Source organism: Oncorhynchus clarkii, chromosome 7 (genome assembly GCF_045791955.1).
Source record: "Oncorhynchus clarkii lewisi isolate Uvic-CL-2024 chromosome 7, UVic_Ocla_1.0, whole genome shotgun sequence".
Taxonomy (NCBI): domain Eukaryota; kingdom Metazoa; phylum Chordata; class Actinopteri; order Salmoniformes; family Salmonidae; genus Oncorhynchus; species Oncorhynchus clarkii.
The window spans coordinates 39487698-39511385 of NC_092153.1; the positions used below are offsets into that span (position 1 = coordinate 39487698).

The 23688-nt window shown below is 44.1% G+C and overlaps 1 protein-coding gene across 2 annotated transcripts; it reads right to left on the reverse strand.

Moving 5' to 3' along the window:
- Nucleotides 1-524: 524 nt before the first annotated feature.
- LOC139413277 (importin-9-like) lies at nt 525-18273 on the reverse strand. 2 transcript variants are annotated; one of them, XM_071160470.1, is made up of 22 exons: nt 18066-18273; nt 16548-16609; nt 16352-16438; nt 15992-16193; nt 15594-15889; nt 15357-15457; nt 12516-12574; nt 12197-12348; nt 11973-12071; nt 11634-11740; nt 11170-11309; nt 9043-9205; nt 8338-8564; nt 8038-8186; nt 4984-5112; nt 4580-4855; nt 4167-4333; nt 3807-3940; nt 3424-3543; nt 1792-1896; nt 1589-1665; nt 525-1383 (listed from the first exon to the last, which is right to left on the reverse strand). In XM_071160470.1, the coding sequence occupies exons 1-22, from the start codon at nt 18226-18228 to the stop codon at nt 1273-1275; spliced, it is 3126 nt and encodes a 1041-aa protein (XP_071016571.1). In that variant the 5' UTR covers nt 18229-18273; the 3' UTR covers nt 525-1272. The 2 variants fall into 2 exon arrangements, with proteins under 2 accessions (XP_071016571.1, XP_071016572.1); XM_071160471.1 differs by having other exon boundaries at nt 541-1383; nt 3864-3940; nt 18066-18249.
- Nucleotides 18274-23688: the final 5415 nt, after the last annotated feature.

Consider the following 23688-nt stretch of genomic DNA (forward strand, 5'->3'; position numbering starts at 1 on the left):
TCAGATGAGACCAATGAGATTCCTTAGCGCCTCCCCGGCCTCCTGGTGGAAATAATGCACTGCACATTACTCCAACTGGCATTTTTAGAAGATAGCATTCTGTTCACAGCACACAGGATGAGAAACCTCTTTGTTGGCTTCAGTGACAGCTGAGCTGACCATTACTCATTTGAATACAGCATACCACCTAAAAGTAAGTTATCCTAGGCCAGTAGTTTACAGAACAAAAATCAGTATTTCCAGTACAATGGTTGTTTTATATCCAATCCTCAAAATTGTGTTCTTCCAATTCTTTCAGGTGTTGCATATTTCTATTATTGATGCAAATTTTTAATAAATGCAATCACAAAAAACACCAAAAATAGTAATAACTGTCCTGCATTTTCCATTCTCTTCCACAAAAGCCCCCATTTACAAGCAGGGTCAACTAAGAACTAACAATTATATTTAGAATTGTGTATGGCAACTTTCCATTCATTGTAAATCACATTTTCACTTCCTGGGAAAGTGACCAAATAACAATGGAAACTTAAAATGGTGTCCTGTTGGGACTTTTATTTAGACTTTCATTCCAACTCCAGTGGGTACAACGAAATTACATGGCTTTGAGTCACCATGGAAACAGTGTGAATCCCTCATACCCACCCAGACACTAGTGGGGACCGGAAGACCTCAAGGTTTTCATCCCAATCAGAAGTCAATAAGGCCGCCAATGTTAATTTAGTCTTTCCGTCATCATTAAGTCTCTTTTGCCTCTTGGAAGGTTACATAATATATTTTTTTTACAGACACACAAAAATAAGTGGATTGAGTTACAAATGGGACACAGTAAAGACAGTTCATATATCATAGTTGCCCTGCCTGCTTCTCCCGTTGTAAAACATCAACCCCCCTCACATCCCAACAAGTCCAATAGGGCAAAGGAGCGAGGAGACACTAAGGAGGTCACTCCACAACTGTCTCCCAGTCCTCTCTCGGAACAAACCTGGGTGTCCCTCACTCCCCTAAATTTAACCTCAACCTTCACAAATCTGCAGTCTTTTCCTGGCCATCCTTTCAGTCAGAAGACTCTCATGGGTAAGTGCAAGTCTGTCTCTTCTCCCCTGTCCGTTCATGTTCCTCTGTTGGAGATGGAGGTAAAGCATCAACAACCACCTGGCCAATCAGAGCCTTTCCCCCACTCAGGGGTTGGTAATTGGCTGGTGAGCGAGAGGGATTGGACAAGAGAGTTATGGTAGGGTTGATGTAGGGAAGGGGGTGATGGGGGCAGGTTTAGATGCTGATAGACTGCAGGACTCGCCTCTCAGCATCGTTGAGGTGGCCAGAGAACATGCTGTAGCACGGAGAGTGGGCAAACTGGGTCAGGAAATCTGTCAGGTAGGCCTAAAAACACAAAGCACAAGAACGTTTATTTAAAAAGTGAAGTTAAGACATTAAAATACAACCCCAAAACGCCACAGACCATTGAAATCTGTTCAATTTAACTTGATCAATCTCCTCAAGGACAAATAAAAAAAGCACAAGCACATTTGCCCTAACTAGTCATGTTTGTGAGATCTAAATTTAAAAATGAGTAGATTAGCATTACCTGGAGGTCTATCTGATATATGGGGTCCTTCAAGGCATCTGGATCCTCCTCCTCATCCTCCTCATAGTAGTTTTCATCTGGGGGGGGGGGGGACAAAAAACTATTTGATACCTGTGAAACATGGCAGATAGAGCTACAAAACATCTGCTTGCCTAGTGCACTGATTGAGTAGACATCTGGAAGAGTCTGAGAGGGAAGTTCACCATATTTGTTGGAAGCGATGAGGTCAGAGAGAAGCTGCCCGGCCAGCCCTTCATCCTCCTCATCCTCCTCCTCTTCTTCCTCCTCCTCCCACATTCCTACTGAATCTGCAGTAACAAAAAAACACTTCGGGATCAGATACAAATGGGGCCCAATTGATTTCATAATACTAAAAAATACATACAGTTATCAGAGACAACATTTTCAACAGACAACACCAAGGTCATACGATTAAGAGACAGGAGGGTATTTTCCGGCCAAATAAAGACATGAGTCTGACACGGCTTTCAAAACTGCTTTCAACTCTAAGTAAGGGAATAAAAATACACTGAACAAAAATATATTAAAAAAACACAACATGCAAAAATGTCAAAGATTTTACTGAGTTACAGTTCATAAGGAAATCAGTCAAATTAAATAAATTCATTAGGCCCTAATCTATGGAATTCTCATGACTGGGAATACAGATATTAATGTTGGTCATAGATAGGTAGGGTCGTGGGTCAGAAAACCAGTCAGTATCTGGTGTGACCACCATTTGCCTCATGCAGCGCAACACATCTCCTTTGCGTAGAGTTGATCAGGCTGTTGGTTGTGGCCTGTGGAATGTTGTCCCACTCCTCTTCAATGGCTGTGTCCGAAGTTCCTGGATATTGGCGGGAACTGGAACACGCTGTCGTACACGTCGATCCAGAGTATGCTAAACATGCTCAACATGTCTGGTGAGTATGCATGCCGTGGAATAAGTGGGACATTTTTTGCTTTCAGGAATTGTGTACATTATCATGCTGAAACATGAGGTGATGGCGGCGGATGAATGGCACGACAATGGGCCTCAGGATCTCTTCACGGTATCTCTGTGCATTCAAATTTCCATCGATAAAATGCTATTGTGATCGTTGTCCGTAGCTTATGCCTGCCCATACTATAACCCCACTGCCACCATGGGGCACTCTGTTCCCAACGTTGACATCAGCAAAACAGCTCGTTCACACGACGCCATACTACCCGGTACGGGGAAGCTGGTCTCAGACGATCCCGCAAGTGAAGAAGCCGGATGTGGCAATCCTGGGCTGGCGTGGTTTAAACGTGGTCTGCGGTTGTGAGGCTAGTTGGGAGTACTGGCAAATTCTCCAAAACATTGGAGGAATCTTAAGGTAGAGAAATTAACATTCAAATCTCTGGCGGACATTCCTGCAGTCAGCATGCCAATTGCACGCTCCCTCAAAACCTGAGAGATCTGTGGCGTTGTGATAAAACGGCACATTTTAGAGTGACCCTTTTATTTCCCCCAGCACGAGGTGCACCTGCGTAATGAGCATGCCGTTTAAAAATCAGCTTCTTGATGTGCCACAACAGTCAGGTGGATGGATTATCTTGGCAAATGAGAAATGCTCCCTAACAGGGATGTAAATACTTTTGTGCACAACATTTGAGAGAAATACGCTTTTTGTGCATATGGAACATTTCTGGGATCTTTAATTTCAGCTCATGAAACAAGGTACCAACATTTTATACGTTGCATTTATATTTTTGTTCAGTGTATATCATTTTGTAAATTTGTCTGAACTATCCCCTCAAGGCCAAAGAGAGAAATTGACATGCGCGGCTGTTACATAGCTGCAACGCATCACCTGGACTCCAGTCTGCTGCGGCAGCTCTGATTGCGTTGGCCTCCACCACTGATGACAGCTCATTGACAATCAACTTAAAGACCTTCACTAGCAACGGAACGTTGGTCCACTTCTCTGGATCTGGAGAAAATGAGACCGAGACCTTATAGCAACACGAATATGTGCATACCATCAACGTGTAGACCACCAACAAAAACATTAACAATGAAGCAAATACATTCCTTATCATACACTAGGCCAGAGAATGGGAGCATTCATTCATATAGGCAATGTAATTTTCTTGGGCAAATGTATAGAATTTTTGTTGTCGTTGATTCTCTTATATTTGACTAAATGCTTAGATAAACAGCTAATGACAAAGAGGATATCTGTATTGGTCTTACTCCTGGCAGATTTGGAGCGTGTGCGGATGCCCTCGTCGGGGCCCAAGAGCTCCTCACCCTTGACGACGATGTCCTGGAGACGCTTGTCGTTTGTGTTGAGGCCGTGCTGCAGAAGCTTACACAGGGCTACCGTACTAAAACAGGGACAACACAGGAGAAGGGGAAACAAACGTCATAATCAAACAAAATAATGAATAGATTCTTAGCGTTTAACAGTTCAAATCCCTAGTAATAAAAAGGTGGAAAGGGGAGTACAGAGAGGAACACACATTTGCTTCAACCGGTGGACAACAGTCATATTCTACTTTTTCATCCATCTTGGGGAGAGTGGATGCTCCAGGGCCAACCCTAAGCTCTCACCTAACTTTGCCCTCATACTGTCCATAGAAGAGGTGCTGTCGGCTCATCCACTCGGCCATGACAAACTCCAGGGCCGGTTTCCCCGTGGGGCCCGGCAGACTGCACAGGAACTCCAACAAAGGCTCCAGCTGAGAGTGGACCAGGTGGGCAAACACCATGATCAGAGACTGGGGAGAGGAGAGAGATGATCAGAGACTGGGGAGAGGAGTCCAATGTTAGCAGAGTCTATATGGGTGGCAAAAGAGCAATCACTGAATAACCATGATGCAAGGCGCTATACAACAGATAAAAATCAATTGAATGCTGGAAGCTTGACATGTTGACACCTCAACATCCCAGAACCCACTGAATTCCACCGATGGATTTAGAGGGGTCAGTTCCAGAGAGTGACAGACGGAGAGATTTTGTTCTACCTGCATGACACTGAGTGTCTCGGCCTGCTGCATCTTGCTGAGGATGGCTCTGAGGATCTGGTCCAGCTGCTCTCCCAGCTCGGTGCTGGCGCGGGCGATCAGCGTAGACACCAGGCGGCCCACGAAGGCGGCAGTGAACTCTGATGTCCTAGGGTCAAGTAGCTGGCTGACCACCTGCATCACGTACCACAGACCACTGTGGCCCTCCATGTCCCTCCATTGGCCCACCTGCTCCAGGGCCACCGACACGTACGCCCGCAGACACTCGCCACCGTTCTGAAAAGGAGGGGGTTTGAGTTCATTTCCATGAATTGATATATACAGGAGAGAAATAAAATATTTTAAAAAAGGTATACAAAATAGAGTTGGGATTAACATATTTGGGCCCTTCTCAGTCTGTGTACCTGCATGGTGGTGTTGTCATCTGTGCGGAGGGTACACTGGGCCACCACAGGGAAGGCCTGGCAGACCAGCATCTCAGAGAGCGGGGGTTTGGTGTATCTGACCACTGTGGTCAAGATGTCTATGGCTGTCTGTCAGGGAGGTTGGGGGGGGGGGGGGGGGGGGGGGGGGGGGGGGGGGGCGTGGGCACAGGAGACAACTGTCAAAATATGACTGACTGGGACCCTAAAAGTTGACAGTCAATAGGGATGTAACGATTCACGATAAATCAGACCCCAATTCAAAAGGTTTAAAGATACAAGTGTATTGGTCCATTGCCTGGCTACCCAGACTCCTTGCTCCGGCCAAACGCTATGCCATGCCACAGACATTAGTATACTCTCTGCAATGAGTATGAATCCGAGTACCACCCCGATCAGTCACTCAATGCTAACACATTCCGGCCGGGCCGTCTGATTGGTCCAGAAACCGATGGGTTGGGCCAGAGTCCGAACATACATAGGTAAAGCGGCGGTTAGAAAATGTGATCATCTGATTGGTTAGAGAATATCCAATCGCTGAGGACAACGTCCCTTGTCACCACAAACGACTTCAATGGTTGTAGTCTCAGACTATGTATGTAGCGAACGAAATGCTAAATTGTGTGAGTTGTCAGGCTAAGTTGGTCCGGGGACAACAAACTGATCCAAATGTAGCATACTTCGGTCAGAAAATCAATTCAAAACGTAACAAAAATCGCTGGAACACCACAATTCTTTTTTACATTCTTTCTACCTTCTGAAAACACCTTCAGTTTCGAACTACATGTAACTGTGCTGATAGTCATTGATCTACAAGTAATTTTGGATGCCGAACAACCCCAGGTAATATCAGCAGCCTAGTCACACTGCGCAATCTGTCCAGCTTCGTGCACTGATCAACGCAAGGTAGGCGGCCTGTTCCTGGTCTTGCACATCTGCGCGGCACCTTCAGCAATCAAATCCTAAAACGGCTTGCACGATACTAGGAATTATTATTTGAGTGACAACCGGTGTCATTTTCTATGTTGAAAATGGTGTTTTACCGGAATAAAAGTAAGCTACCTGAGACAATGCATCTGGCTATTCCTGCTGAACAGGACTTACAATATATTTTACTTTAAATTGTTCCGTTTTGCTTTAAAACAATCAATGTATATGGTCCTTCACTCTGCGGTACAACTCATCCCAAACCATCTCATTTGGATGACTGTGGCGGCCAGGTCATCTGATGAAGCACTCCATCACTCTCCTTCTTAGTCAAATAGCCTTTGCACAGCCTGGGGGTGTGTTGGGTCATTGTCCTGTTGAAAAACAAATGATAGTCCCACTAAGCGCAAACCAGATGGGATGGTGTATCGCTGCAGAATGCTGGTTAAGTGTGCCTTGAATTCGAAATAAATCACTGACAGTGTCACCAGCAAAGCACCATCACATCTATTCCTCCATTGCTTCACGGTGGGAACTACACATGCAGAGATCATCCATTCACCTATTCTGTGTCTCACAAAGATGCGATGTTTGGAACCAAAAATCTCTCATTTGGACTCATCAGACCAAAGGACAGATTTCCATTGGTCTAATGTCCATTGCTCATGTTTCTTGGCCCAAGCAAGTCTCTTCTTATTGGTGTCCTTAAGTAGTGGTTTCTTTGCAGCAATTCGACCATGAAGGCCTGATTCACTCAGTCTCCTCTGAACTGTTGATGTTGAGATGTGTCTGTTACTTTAACTCTGTGAAGCATTTATTTGGGCTGCAATTTCTGGAGGCTCCTAACTCTAATGAATTTATCATCTGCAGCAGAGGTAACTCCAGGTCTTCCTTTCCTGTGGCGGTCCTCATGAGAGCCAGATTCATGATAGCACTTGATGGTTTTTGCGACTGCAATTGAAGCAACTTTCAAAATTCTTGACATGCTCCAGATTGACTGACCTTCATGTCTTAATGTAATGGACTGTCATTTCTCTTTGCGTATTTGAGCTGTTCTTGCCATAATATGGACTTGGTCTTTTACCAAATAGGGCTATCTTCTGTATACCACCCCTACCTTGTCAAAACACAACTGACTGGCACAAATGCATTAAGAAGGAAAGAAATTCCACAAATGAACTTAACAAGTCACACCTTATGAAGCTGGTTGAGAGAATGCCAAGAGTGTGCAAAGCTGTCGTCAAGGCAAAGGGTTTCTACTTTGAAGAATCTAAAATACATGTTGATTTATTTAACACTTATTTGAGTTACTACATGATTCCATGTCTGTTATGTCATAGTTTTGATGTCTTAGCTATTGTTCTACACTGTAGAAATAAATTAGAACCCTTGAATGAGTAGGTGTCCAAACTTTTGACTGGTACGTACGAACACACACACACACACACACACACCTCGTCCTAATATTTATATATTTCTTAATTCCATTCTTTCACTCAGATGTGTGTGTATTGTTTGATATTACTGCACTGTTGGAGCTAGGAACAAGCATTCCACTACACGCGCAGTAACATCCGCTAAATAGGTGTATGCGACCATCAAATTTGATTTTGGATTGAATATAAGTTTCAAATGGAAGGCAAACAGATCGTCATCAATAACTCAATACGTGGACACACTCCTACTGAATATGCAGTCACCTGGATAGTGAGTAGGCTTATGCAATCTTAAAATTGACCCAGTTCATCAAATACAACTATTACCATTATGTTATGCAGTTAGATTTTTTTTTTTTTACCAAAGCCAAATATATTGTTTGATTTAAAAATGTATGCATACATGGCCGTCTCTGGGAAATGTTACACAAAATGTCACATTTGATAATATTGAATATCAGCCATCGGCCCTAGAAAATCATTATCGGTTGTTCTCTTAGGAGTGCCAAGCAGAGATGCAGCGGGCCCCATTTTAACAGTCTTTGGTATGACTTAGCCAGGGATCGAACTCCCCACCTTCCAATCTCAGAGCAGACACTCACCACAAGGCTACTGAGTTAGTCTTGACGCATAATGCTGATGTAAATTAAGGACTTCCACACAGTGGACTTACTGCACACAGGCCAAAGGGGATCTTGTCAGGGGGGGCCTGCATAATGCTGACCAGGGTGGGGATGAGGCGCATCTGCATGGGTCCCTGGCAAGCCTCGATTTGGGCCAGCTCCTTAAAGATGTCCTGGGCCAGAGACCCCACCACTGAGTCTGGGGAGAGGACAGGAGAGTTAGATATGGTGGCACAAGTTTTCATTTGAAAGGTTGGATAGATGTAAGCCATACAGTAATACCTCAAAATCGGTCTATCGGACTCAATTAGGAACTAAATGAGTGCCAACTGCCAAGGTTAGTTACCCACCGTTACTATACTTGAGGAAGATGGCGATGGTGAGGGGGCAGATCTTGTTCTCTGCGCTGGTGGTGAAGGCTGGGTCCACAGTGGAGACAATACACAGGGTCTCCATGACCAGGGTGAGAACCTCAGAGCTGAACTGGGCTGCCAGCTGCACCAGCCCGTCCAGAACAGCAGGCAGGAACGGCTGCAGCACGTGGGTACTCTGTGACAGCTTCAGCTGGTCACAGTACCTGAGAAGAGCACACGTACGCACACATTTACCACCTGCATACATACACACTTACTGTGATGTTGTTTTTGTTGTAATGCTAGTTGTGTGACAAACTCGAGAGGCATGTATCCATCCATCTATGCCATCACTGCTTTTACTTGATCTAGCTTATTGTTATTATGACTGGAGGGACAGAACCTCTAGCTGCTCTGTACAGTATGTGTGAACTACAGAAGTTTAAGCTTTCTTAAACGTCACCCATTAGTCCACTGTTGATACAGTCACTGGCCACATCATCATGACGCAAGTGACACTACTTCTCGAATGTCCAATATCGTTAAAACTTCACTGCTGATATGGAAAACATTTTGGTAATGTATCAATTGTGGAATGATTTATTTTTTTTATATTTAAAAAAAATACGAATATAACGAATATATATATATTTTATTAGCGTTTTTGATGGATTTTCCCTTTAAGGTGTTGATCTCACTCACCCCCAGATGGCGCGTACAGCTGAGATGCGGACCGAGGGGGGTTGGCTGTCGTGCAGGCCACTGACGGTGGCTTGGAGGAACTGCTGGATGAGCTCAGGGGTCATGGCTGCTGTGAAGCGGCTGGCTGCCCAAAGGGCACGGCCCAGCAGGAACGGAGAGGCCGCTGGGGGGGGAACGAGTTAGCTACATTAGCTACATAGCTACATTTCAATATCCAGAGCGACTTACAGTTAAGCTAGGTAGGCACATACTGTACCGTGAGCCACGTTCAAAACTCCAGAGTCCACTGCTGCAATGTATGCAGGTTATAGTTTCTCCACTTCATTGATATATTTTTTTTATTTTTACCCCGTTTTCTCCCCAATTTTGTGGTATCCAATTGTTTAGTAGCTACTATCTTGTCTCATCGCTACAACTCCCGTACGGGCTCGGGAGAGACAAAGGTTGAAAGTCATGCGTCCGATACACAACCCAACCAAGCCGCACAGCTTCTTAACACAGCGCGCATCCAACCCGGAAGCCAGCCGCACCAATGTGTCGGAGGAAACACCGTGCACCTGGCAACCTTGGTTAGCGCGCACTGCACCCAGCCCGCCACAGGAGTCGCTGGTGCGCGATGAGACAAGGACATCCCTACCGGCCAAGCCCTCCCTAACCCGGATGACGCTAGGCTAATTGGGCGTCGCCCCACGGACCTCACGGTCGCGGCCGGTTTACGACAGAGCCTGGGTGCGAACCCAGAGTCTGGTGGCAAAGCTGGCGCTGCAGTACAGCACCCTTAACCACTGCGCCACCCTCCACTTCATTGATATCTTGACCACTGTCAGACAAGAACATACAATGCCTTCCCGAAAGTACTCAGACCCCTAGACTTTTTCCACAATGTTACATTACATACAGCCTTATACTAAAATAGATTTAGTTTTAAATCCTCAGCCATCTACACACAGTACCCCATAATGACAAAGCAAAAAAAAAAAAAAAAAAAAAGAAGAAAAAAACAGAAATACCTTATTTATATAAGTATTCAGACCCTTTGGTATGAGAGTCGAAATTCACCTCAGGTGCGTCCTGTTTCCTTTGACTATCCTTGAGATGTTTCTATAACTTGATTGGAGTCCACCTGTGGTAAATTCAATTGATTGGACATGATTTGGAAAGGCACACACCTGTCTGTATAAGATCCAACAGTTGACAGTGTATGTCAGAGCAAAAACCAAGCCATCAAGTCAAAGGAATTGTCTGTAGAGACAGGATTGTGTTGAGGCAAAGATCTGGGGAAGGGTACCAAAATATTTCTGCAGCATTGAAGGTCCACAAGAACACAGTGGCCTCAATCATTCTTAAATGGAAGAAGTTTGGAACCACCTAAACTGAGCAAACAGGGGAGAAGGGCCTTGGTCCGGGAGGTGACCAAGAACCCGATGCTCACTCTGACAGAGCTTTAGAGTTCCTTTGTGGAGATGGGAGAACCTTCCAGAAGATCGAGGTAAAGATGAACGAAGCAAAGTACAGAGCGATCCTTGGTGAAAACCTGCTCCAGAGCGCTCAGGGCCTCAGACAGAGCCAAAGGTTTACCTTCCAACAGGACAACGACCCTAAACACACAGTCAAGACAATGCAGGAGTGGCTTCGGGACAAGTATCTGAATGTCCTTGAGTGGCCCAGCCAGTGCCTGGACTTGAACCCGATCGAACATCTCTGGAGAGACCTGAAAATAGCTGTGCAGCAACGCTCCCCATCCAACCTGACAGAGCTTGAGAAGAATTGGAGAAACTCCCCAAATACAGGTGTGCCAATCTTGTAGCGTCATACCCAAGAAGACTCGATGCTGTAATCGCTGCCAAAGGTGCTTCAAAGTACTGAGTAAAGGGTCTGATTAACTATGTAAAATGTGATATTTAAGTTCTTTATTTTTAATAAATTAGCAAAAATTGATAACCTGTTTTTGCTTTGTCATTATGGGGTATTGTATGTAGATTAATGAGGGAAAAAAACATCAATTTTAGAATCAGGCTGTAACCTAACAAAATTTTGAAAAAGTAAAAGGGCCTGAATACTTCCCGAAGGCACTGTAACCAAACACTGCTGCCCAGGAGCTGAGCAAGAGATCCCAGACAGACTAACCTGCGAGGTTGAGGTCAGCCAGGATGACGTTAGCCAGGAAGCTGTGCATATCAAATTGAACCCGGCCGTTCTTCACGTTTTCTGTGATGATGGTCTTCACTGAGCCCAGAGCTAACAAACACGCCTCATGGACCTTCCACCTGCAGGACGGGATAACACAGGGGTGAGGAGAGAGCAGACCTAGAGTCTGACTGCATGGTGATTGTTTAGCTATGGGGTGCATCTCAATAGTCAAGTGGTCTCCTCCTTGTCTCCTTTCCTCAGTCTGCACGGACATTAAAAAAAAAAATACCTGGAGAGATGAAAGCAAATTCCTGAAAGGCATCCATTCTGATTTCACCTAGCCTGTGTTTTCAGGTCAGTGCATAGGACAAACAGGAGACAAGAAGAGGAAGCCAATAATGACTTCTGAGAGACAACCGCTGTCTATTGTCATGCAGCCGGTGTGTGTGTGTGGTCCTCGCCAGTGTTCGTTGCCACTGTTCTTGGCTTGCTCCGCTTCCTGCAGGTGTCTTGTCGCTGCCGCCGCCAACGCTGCCGCACTCTCGTTCTGGAACTCTGTCGCCACAGCCTGTTGGAAGAGGACAGTTGAATTGAGGGGATTTTTTTATTTTTTTTTGTGACGTCTCCTAAAAGGTCACATCGACCAGAACCTACACATGGAATGGTAGCAGTCTGCGTGTGGGGATATTCTTTCATGAGGGGTTAAAACTTAGAGCCACAGAAAGGAGTGCACCATATGGGGAAATAAGGTATCATTTCAGATTTGCCCAAACTGTTAGTGTCCCACGTGAAGTTCTCACCAGCAGCAGGTCCTGGGCTGAGATCCTGACGGAGTAGGAGAAGGTATCGTCATCCTCGTCCTCTACAAACTGCTGGGGGTTGGCCGTCCACACCTTGATCTACAGAGAAATTACTACGGATGAAGAACACATACACGATACCAAATGATGTCTTTTTTTTTTGTTGTTGACAAACACTGATTCTCTTAAAAATGTCACACACACACGGGTGAGGTTGTTTGTACCTGATCCTCAGTGATCTGCATGTAGACAATGATGTAGTAGATCAGTTCAGGCAGAGCCCTCTTCACTGTGCTCTTGAACTTGCTGTTCTCCAGCAGCGTGTGGATGAACTCAAAGACACTAAACACCAGGTTCTCAAAGCCCAGAACCTCACCTGGGAGAAAAATGCACACAAATAAATACCTCGAATCTCAACCAAGACGACTCATATCGAGATCAGCCCGTGTCACGTAGGTTGATTTCATTTATTCGACAATTGGAGAGAAAACAAAAGTACATATACAGCCAGTAAAGATGTGAATGGGATAAGGACGTACTCACCGTCAGAGTCAATGGGATCGTCTACCTCCTCTGTGTAGTTGACTTCTGTTCTGACATAAGTGCACACCCGGTTAAGGAAACCCCCATTCTCAGGACATCGACCATTCTCTACAGCTAGGTGGGCTCGCTAGCTCCCATTTAATTTAAAAAAAATGTTTTTTTAAGGCAGAGTGAAGATAACAGCTCATTATTGACAGATGTGAACCAAAAGGGAACGAAGACAACGAGCTACAATAAGATGAAAGTAGAGGTCGACCGATTAATCGGAATGGTCGATTAATTAGGGCCGATTTCAAGTTTTCATAACAATCGTAAATCGGTATTTTTGGACACCGATTTTACAGATTTTTTTTTTTTTACACCTTTATTTAATCTTTATTTAACTAGGCAAGTCAGTTATGAACACATTTTTACTTTCAATGACGGCCTAGGAACGGTGGGTTAACTGCCTCGTTCAGGGGCAGAATGACAGTTTCACCTTGTCAGCTCGGGGGATACAATCTTACAGTTAACTAGTCCAAGGCAATAACGACCTGCCTCTCTCTCGTTGCACACCACAAGGAGACTGCCTGTTACGCGAATGCAGTAAGCCAAGGTAAGTTGCTGGTAAAACTGTGCTATCTTATAAAAAAAACAATCAATCAATCATAATCACAAGTTAACTACACATGGTTGATGATATTACTAGATATTATCTAGCGTGTCCTGCGTTGCATATAATCTGACTGAGCATACAAGTATCTGACTCAGCAGTGGCAGGCAGAAGCAGGCGCGAAAACATTCATTCAACCAGCACTTTCGTGCGTTTTTCCAGCAGCTCTTCGTTGTGCATCAAGCATTGCGCTGTTTATGACTTCAAGCCTATCAACTCCCAAGATGAGGCTGGTGTAACCGAAGTGAAATGGCTGGCTAGTTAGCGTGCGCTAATAGCGTTTCAAACGTCACTCGCTCTGAGCCTGTGGTTGTTTCCCTTGCTCTGCATGGGTAACGCTGCTTCGAGGGTGGCCGTTGTCATTGTGTTGCTGGTTCGAGCCCAGGGAGGAGCAAGGAGAGGGGCGGAAGCTATGCTGTTACACTGGCAATACTAAAGTGCCTATAAAAACATCCAATAGTCAAAGGTTAATGAAATACAAATGGTATAGAGGGAAATAGTCCTATAGTCCCTATAATAACTACAACCTAAAACTTCTTACCTGGGAATATTGAAGACTCATGTCAAAAGGAACCACCAGCTTTCATATGTTCTCATGTTCTGAGCCAGGAACTTAAACGTTAGCACATATTGCACTTTTACTTTCTTCTCCAACACTTTGTTTTTGCATTATTTAAACCAAATTGAACATGTTTCATTATTTATTTGAGGCTAAATTGAATTTATTGATGTATTATATTAAGTTAAAAAATAAGTGTTCATTCAGTATTGTTGTAATTGTCATTATTACAACAACAAAAAAAATAATAATAAAAAAAATCGTCCGATTAATCGGTATCGGCTGTTCACCCACGACTGCGTGGCCACGCACGCCTCCAACTCAATCATCAAGTTTGCGGACGACACAACAGTGGTAGGCTTGATTACCAACAACGACGAGACGGCCTACAGGGAGGAGGTGAGGGCCCTCGGAGTGTGGTGTCAGGAAAATAACCTCACACTCAACGTCAACAAAACTAAGGAGATGATTGTGGACTTCAGGAAACAGCAGAGGGAACACCCCCCTATCCACATCGATGGAACAGTAGTGGAGAGGGTAGCAAGTTTTAAGTTCCTCGGCATACACATCACAGACAAACTGAATTGGTCCACTCACACAGACAGCATTGTGAAGAAGGCGCAGCAGCGCCTCTTCAACCTCAGGAGGCTGAAGAAATTTGGCTTGTCACCAAAAGCACTCACAAACTTCTACAGATGCACAATCGAGAGCATCCTGGCGGGCTGTATCACCGCCTGGTACGGCAACTGCTCCGCCCTCAACCGTAAGGCTCTCCAGAGGGTAGTGAGGTCTGCACAACGCATCACCGGGGGCAAACTACCTGCCCTCCAGGACACCTACACCACCCGATGTCACAGGAAGGCCATAAAGATCATCAAGGACATCAACCACCCGAGCCACTGCCTGTTCACCCCGCTATCATCCAGAAGGCGAGGTCAGTACAGGTGCATCAAAGCTGGGACCGAGAGACTGAAAAACAGCTTCTATCTCAAGGCTATCAGACTGTTAAACAGCCACCACTAACATTGAGTGGCTGCTGCCAACACACTGACACTGACTCAACTCCAGCCACTTTAATAATGGGAATTGATGGGAAATGATGTAAATATATCACTAGCCACTTTAAACAATGCTACCTTATATAATGTTACTTACCCTACATTATTCATCTCATATGCATACGTATATACTGTACTCTATATCATCGACTGTATCCTTATGTAATACATGTATCACTAGCCACTTTAACTATGCCACTTTGTTTACATACTCATCTCATATGTATATACTGTACTCGATACCATCTACTGTATCTGCCTATGCTGCTCTGTACCATCACTCATTCATATATCCTTATGTACATATTCTTTATCCCCTCACACTGTGTACAAGACAGTAGTTTTGGAATTGTTAGTTAGATTACTTGTTGGTTATTACTGCATTGTCGGAACTAGAAGCACAAGCATTTCGCTACACTCGCATTAACATCTGCTAACCATGTGTATGTGACAAATAAAATTTGATTTGATTTGGTCCTCCAATAATCGTTATCGGTATCGACGTTGAAAAATCATAATCGGTCGACCTCTAGATGAAAGAGCAGAGGACATAGTTGCATTGTGAAGGATATAAAGCAGCACTCTCTGTCAGGGTGTTCCAGACAATGGGCAGGATCTGCTGCATGGACAAAACCATGGGTTTGGGGAAGTTCTTCACTAGAGCAGTCACAGCCTGGGGACGAGGTAAAAAGGTGGAGAGTTGGATGGATCAGGACAACTGATAAGATTTGGCCTCCGGATCCCAAAACTACAACATCTGGCTGTATAGGTCCATGGGAGTATAAATCCTTCTGTGGTCATCTTCTCACCTTGAGGACCTCCATCTTGAGGCCGCTGTCTGAGGAGGGTCCATCAGGCATCTGCAGGGCCTGAATGAATGCCTCCGTGAACTGCTGCACTACGGGGAAGATCAGGGCTTTGGCCGCACCCTTCTCCAGCTCATCTATCGCACAGATAAGGTAGGCACAGGTGGTGAAGATCTCCACGGCTCTGGAGCGGGTACGGATGCTGTAGATCTCCATCATGGTGAAGATCTTGTACATCTCAGGCAGAATTACTGGGGCCACCAGAGGCATCTGAGTATCTGTCACCTCACGTGTAAACTCTTTGAGAAAAGGCCAGAGGGATGAAGTGAATACACGGAGCAAATAGAAACGGAGCACAAGAAGAGAGGTCAATTTGGAATTGGGGATGCGTGTGTCCTTACCTGTGAGGACCCTCATGGCCCCGTGCACTGCGCAGACGTCGCCGCTGACCAACAAGTCCATGAGAAGGGTGAAGAGCTGAGGCCAGGCTTCGGGCCAGTCCCAGTGGGCGATGGCAGACACAGCGTAGGCCACGCTGGACCGCACCTTACTGATGGCCTCCCTGAGACCCCCAGGCAAAAGCTCCCTGATGGCTGCCTTGGCCTGGAGAGAGAGAGAGAGGGGGGGAGAGTGAGAGAGGGGGTAATTTAGGCAGCATTAGCTGTTTATTAAATCCTCCTCACTGTTTTGAAATAGCTAGCCATTGACAATGATCCATTTCAACTAGGCTAGTTGAAAGAATGACATGTCGCTTTGCTTACCCGGTCTGTGGTCTCTGGGGGCCTGAACTTCTCAGACAGGGAACACCAGTGGGTCTCCACATACTGCTTCAGGATGACTGAGGCCAACTGAACACATACAGTATAATGAATTAATTGAATGATAGATATAGCAGTGTGAAGGAGATGCTGAGAAGTAGTCATACACCATATAACTAAAAATGTTCTGCTAACTAACCTGACGAATGGCCAGAGCTCCCTGAGGATCCACAGTTAGCTCTGAAAGGTGGACTCCAAACTCTACAACACAAATTGAGCAACATCAACACAGTGGACAGATCATCAGGCATACAGACACTCTTGAAAGCACACTAGCCATGTCATGGGGGAGAGGGGGGACACAAAATGTCCATATGATTTGACTCATGACCGACTCATCGACAATTCTAAGCACCTTTGAACATTTACAAAAAGCACTGGAGAACTCTTCCAAAGGGTTTTATGCTCGTCAGTCGGACTCATCCCCTCTTCCCTGCAACGACCCACCACTCTGTCCCCAGCTTTAACTGAGTGACATCAAAGTCGAGGAGACAATGTTCCATACATAGAGCAGCTCCCACAGAAAGAGGCCTGCTGGGCCCATTCTTGCTGCTGTGACACTGCAGTGGATCCTGACAGACAGCCTGCACAATCAGCCTTTTTAGCCATGTCAGAGAGGAACGCCACAGACAAAGGCACTGTACACACTGTCTCTATATTCACCCCCCCCCCCCCCCCCCCACTCTATTTTGGATTAACTGGCAAACTGGTTTAGGGTAGCTACTGTACTTTATTATATAGCTAAATAAGAATATGGTAGCTAGTCATTCAACACGCATAGGATAGTAGGGTAAGGGCTTGTGGAGTATTGAGATGAAACAATGTTTTTCCGGGGGGTGGGGGGGGGGGGGGGGGGGGGGGGGGGGGGGGGGGGGGTATTAAAACATGAAAAAAGCATAGTTGTCAAAACGACTGATGCCGTCAGTTTTCAAAGGCCGGAATCCGCAAGGCATCATATTCTCGGAAAACTTTCCAGATCGAATGGTTGCAATAGCGACCCTAAAACGATTTCAAAGCCTTGACAATCGATTCATCCTACCACCGGTCACCCTTCTAGAATTCCAAGTGGCAAGCAGGGCTCTGAGCTCGAAATAAGATCTCACGAATGAAAATTACTAGCTAGCTATCAAGTCTTACTGGCTGCTTATAGTCAGTTCCACCTAGCTAACTATTAGTTGCACGTATTAGTTAACTTGCCATTTTAATTGGAGGCAGTTCAAATAGATTATCCCTGGTTGAATTGATCCGCCATCATGTGTGTGGATGCTAGTTACAACAACACAGAGTGGAATCAAATTGCTGCTAAATTAGCTAGCAATCAAGAATGCTGGAGGCAGACACTCTCTCTCACTCTCACACACACACACAGAGAGAGAGAGAGAGCTAACTAACTTGTTAGCCGCTAACTTAGGTAGCTAGTTGGGAATAGGCTAACTACACTCATTTGCGCCACTTGCTAGCCATTTGGAGAGAATCGAACATCTTATATTGTTTTATCAGAACAAGCCATCATGACAGTAATGTTTTGTCTGCTGTACAGTAGCTAGCATTTATCTTTCAATACAGACCCATCATATGCATGGAATTTATCGATCATGTCATTTCACTCTCTTAACATCAGCTGGTCTAGCAATACTAGAGTCCATGCTTAACTTACCCTCTGTCACTTCCAACACTTTTATTTGCTCCTCAGCGGCTGCTCGCACTTCTTGAACCGGGGACAGGATAGCCGTTAACGTATCAATCAGGGCTTCTTTAAGTCCTTGTTGAACCAGTCCGGCAGAGGCCGACCGAGGACCCGCCGCACTCATGCCTGCCATGTTTTCACCCGCAAAGCCTGGAAGCCTGGGCAGCCCACTACAGCCGTTGTCACTAGTTAACACAGCCACCAAGTAAAAGCCCCCGCATATTTCTACAATTGATTTTCTTACATTTTTTTACAATCCGATTTTTTTAAACATAACCACACTGCCTTATAACTACATTAACACCCCCAAAGCCGTTTTTTTTTTTAGGCAATTTTGACTTTGTGATTGTGGCTGTGTCTATTGGAAACACGCTAGTCTTAATTTAAATGTAGGGTTAGGCATGATGTTAGCAATGCGGTTAGGGTGAAGGTTAGGTTTAAAATCAGATTTTAATTAGATACATTTTAGAAAGGGGCGGTGTTTAGTCATAATTATGACATAGTGGCTGTGTTAACTAGTGACGACCAGTCGAGGGACCAGTGGGCGGGACTTCGAAATAACTTTTTTTTTCTTCCAAGATGATGCTTGGGCTTGTGATTAGCTCCATCTTTTGGCTAGGTTGTGAGACAACCAGTAAAAAGTCAATCGGGTGTCCTCTGCCTTCAAAATAATTGTTGTTCCGAGGAACTTTGGTCTTAACTTGAGAAAGTCAAAGTTAGGCAAAATAGCCAGACTGAGTATAATGAAGATTGTTGTATAATGATGACCCTATGGTGACTATTGTGATGGCAATTACTTGAACAAAGAACAAAACAGATATTTAAACAGCTGAATATTATTGTATTATGAGGCCAAGAGTGCAACTAAATCGACTTTCATTCATATGTTTAGCTTTCACTCAATTAAACCCGCTTCTTTACACATCACATGGGATGAATGTAAATAGTTTTAAATCCTTCATCTACTTCATCTTAACAGAGGTGAATGTATTGTGTTGGATACCTGCCTAGTGCCTACTGGGCATTTGCTATGAGCGCTCCAATGTTTTGAAATCAGTACAGATGAAGAAAAGGTGATCAGGGAATGAAAGTCGCTTTAGTTGCACTCTTGGCCTCATAATACACTAATATTCAGCTGATCAAATATCTGTTTTGTTCTTTGTTCAAGTAATTGCCAGGAGAGCAACAAGACTAGTTTCATCCTCCACACTTACGTTTTAAAGTTATAATAGTTCAGACTACTGAAGAATAGACCCGTTCCTAAATGTTGCATCTTATGTGCCTGTGGCAACATGCAACAGAGACTGTTATCTACCATGAAGGCCATTTTGAAGGTTTGCTGATCTTGTTTGTCAAGCTGACAGTTGACTGGACAAACAGATTATAACTGCCTCACAGCATTGATGATCATCTATACACCATCAATTCAGGACACCATAGAGCTATAGAGAGCCTTTGTCTTTGAGACTCTGTCCAAAAACAACCCCTCACCCCTCTAGTCTTGCAGTTATGAAATGAGTGGACATAACCCGAAAGCTCCCCTAGACCAATCGGAAGACTAGTTGAGAATCACAGTATAATAACCTAGTTTTACACCTATCCAGTCCCTTCAGATCTGCAAACCCCAAAGAGGTTAAGGACCTGGGGTTGTTTTTGGAAGAAGCCATTCTATAGCCGACCACTGGTTATAGTCAACATCTTTATATTGTTCTTTCATCTTTCATTCACCTAACACCAGCACATATGGTAAGTGAATTTACAGCTTCGATGGGGTGAACTCATTATCTATCCCACAAACCCTCCCATCCCATTTACTCAGACAGTGTAACACTCTGCTTTTACAGCTGTAATTGAAGTCTTTGTACAAAATGTACAGGAAGTACTAGACACATGGAAAAGCAACATACATTGAAAACACTCCATGTAAAAATAGAAAACGCCAGGTGGTTTTTGGTGCTAAAATTACACTCACTTACTGCTGCAGTGAGTTAGGCTAGGAAAACAGAGGAGACATCAAGGTAAACATACTAAATGAACGTAATAGCTGAAACCTGGTTTCCCACCACTGTCACAGTGCCACTATTTGAAAAGGGCAAGGCTATGCCTCAAGAGTGGGGCTTGGTGTACTCTCATGTCCAAATCTGGCAAAAGTTGACAAATAAATACATAAATACTGCTATGCGCTAGTAAGAGACAGAGCCATGACCGAGTATAGTCATATGGCTGAAGGTGTCCGGGCCGTTGGGGTACTGTAACTTTCCTTAATACAGAGAGGGTCATCGTGGTTGTGATCTGGTAGTAGGGCAAGGCTGCGGCCATAAAGGAGGCTCAGTTTGAAGAATGTGGAGATGACGGAAAATAGCAGCTTACAAAAAGAAATGGGACTGAGCCTCTGCACAAAATCTTTTTCTTCATTGTTTTAAGCAAAGAGTTTGGTTTATGTAGAAACAAGCAATGTTTTGCATTTGGATATTTGCCTCTCCATTAAAAAAAAAGAAGAGTTAAAGCTTTAAAAAATAAATAAAAAGATTCCCCCTCTGACAATGTAGGCTGATGTCGGTGACGAAAAGCAAAGACAGCCTGGGGAGAGCTCACAACGGAGATACTATAGACAACATATACACGGAGTGTACAAAACATTAGGAACACCTGCTCTTTCCATGACAGACTGACCAGTTGAATCCAGGTGAAAGCTTATGATCCTTTATTGATGTGACTTGTTAAATCCACATCAATCATTGTAGATGAAGGGGAGGAGACAGGTGAAAGAGAGATTTTTAAGAACTGCAATGCCGCTGGGTTTTTCACACTCAACAGTTTCCCATGTGTATAACAATGGGCCACCACCCAAAGGACATCCAGCCAATTTGACACAACTGTGGGAAGCATTGGAGTCAACATGGGCCAGCATCCCTGTGGAATGCCTTTGACACCTTGTAGAGTCTATGCCCCTACAAATTGAGGTTGTTTTGAATGTTTGAATGTGTTCTTAATGTTTTGTACACTCAGTGTACATAAAATATACAATCTGAAATATATTTTATATATATTAAATTGTGGTAGAGTTCAATATTTTACAACATTAGGGTGGCATGTCTGCTTATTGTTCTTCTTTAAATCCTATTTTATATAAACCAGAGGAAAGTAAAGAAAAACAAATTAATAAACGAACAAACAAATGTGGGAAAATGGAAACTAAGCAACAGACGGCAGCCTCATCCCCCGACCCCACCCCTACCCAGGGTGCACCATCACAGGGGGCGGCTGAGGCCTGCCTAGCTGTACAGCGCAGTGAAACATACCTTACATCTTAGCTCATTTTACACGTAGTCGTGATCAAGGCACAGGGATCTTCTACAAGTTTTTTTTTTTCAATAAAGTTGTACAAAATAATACATTTTTCAGTCTGTACAAGAATAATAGTCCAGCAGTAAAATAAAGACAGACATAATGAAAGCTCGGAGGCTGGGAGAGAGGAGAGGTGGCGGGGGAAAAGACAGGGATGTGAAGGCATACAGTAAGTGATGAAGGCCGGACTCTGTGTGTGTCATGTCTATCTTTTGCTTCCTCAACTTTTTCTTTCTGTTTTTTTTTGTTGCTGTTATTTTATCCTTATTAAATAAAACCGCTCCTATAATCCCCACATGTTGAAAATAGTTCATGTTCAAGGTGCTGGACTTGGGTAGCAGCAGGAAGGTAGGGAGAAGGGAAGGGGTGATTTGGGAGGTAGGAAACAGGAGAATCAGGGTTAAATGGTGCACAAAGGCAGATCGCACACATAGTGTACACCAACACACAATATGGGGGACCAATGAACTTAAAAGTTGACTTGTGTTTTTACAGGAATATATATATACATATATACACATACATATATATACATATATACACATACATATATATATATATATATATATATATATATATATATACACACACACACACACACACACATTTATGCATGTGTATATGTATACATATGTGTGTGTGTATATACATACATGTGTGTTTGTATACATATATGTATACTTATATTACATACAGTATATATACAGTGGGGCAAAAAAGTATTTAGTCAGTCACCAATTGTGCAAGTTCTCCCACTTAAAAAGATGAGAGGCCTGTAATTTTCATCATAGGTACACTTCAACTATGACAGACAAAATGAGAGAAAAAAATCCAGAAAATCACATTGTAGGATTTTTAATGAATTTATTTGCAATTTATGGTGGAAAATAAGTATTTGGTCACCTACAAACAAGCAAGATTTCTGGCTCTCACAGACCTGTAACTTCTTCTTTAAGAGGCTCCTCTGTCCTCCACTCGTTACCTGTATTAATGGCACCTGTTTGAACTTGTTATCAGTATAAAAGACACCTGTCCACAACCTCAAACAGTCACACTCCAAACTCCACTATGGCCAAGACCAAAGAGCTGTCAAAGGACACCAGAAACAAAATTGTAGACCTGCACCAGGCTGGGAAGACTGAATCTGCAGTAGGTAAGCAGCTTGGTTTGAAGAAATCAACTGTGGGAGCAATTATTAGGAAATGGAAGACATACAAGACCACTGATAATCTCCCTCGATCTGGGGCTCCACGCAAGATCTCACCCCGTGGGGTCAAAATGATCACAAGAACAGTGAGCAAAAATCCCAGAACCACACGGGGGAGCTAGTGAATGACCTGCAGAGAGCTGGGACCAAAGTAACAAAGCCTACCATCAGTAACACACTACGCCGCCAGGGACTCAAATCCTGCAGTGCCAGACGTGTCCCCCTGCTTAAGCCAGTACATGTCCAGGCCCGTCTGAAGTTTGCTAAAGAGCATTTGGATGATCCAGAAGAAGATTGGGAAAATGTCATATGGTCAGATGAAACCAAAAGAAAACTTTTTGGTAAAAACTCAACTCGTCGTGTTTGGAGGACAAAGAATGCTGAGTTGCATCCAAAGAACACCATACCTACTGTGAAGCATGGGGGTGGAAACATCATGCTTTGGGGCTGTTTTTCTGCAAAGGGACCAGGACGACTGATCCGTGTAAAGGAAATAATGAATGAGGCCATGTATCGTGAGATTTTGAGTGAAAACCTCCTTCCATCAGCAAGGGCATTGAAGATGAAACGTGGCTGGGTCTTTCAGCATGACAATGATCCCAAACACACTGCCCGGGCAATGAAGGAGTGTCTTCGTAAGAAGCATTTCAAGGTCCTGGAGTGGCCTAGCCAGTCTCCAGATCTCAACAACATAGAAAATCTTTGGAGGGAGTTAAAAGTCTGTGTTGCCCAGCAACAGCCCCAAAACATCACTGCTCTAGAGGAGATCTGCATGGAGGAATAGGCCAAAATACAAGCAACAGTGTGTGAAAACCTTGTGAAGACTTACAGAAACCGTTTGACCTCTGTCATTGCCAACAAAGGGTATATAACAAAGTATTGAGAGAAACTTTTATTGACCAAATACTTATTTTCCACCATAATTTGCAAATAAATTCATAAAAAATCCTACAATGTGATTTTCTGGATTTTTTTTCTCATTTCGTCTGTCATAGTTGAAGTGTACCTATGATGAAAATTACAGGCCTCTCTCATCTT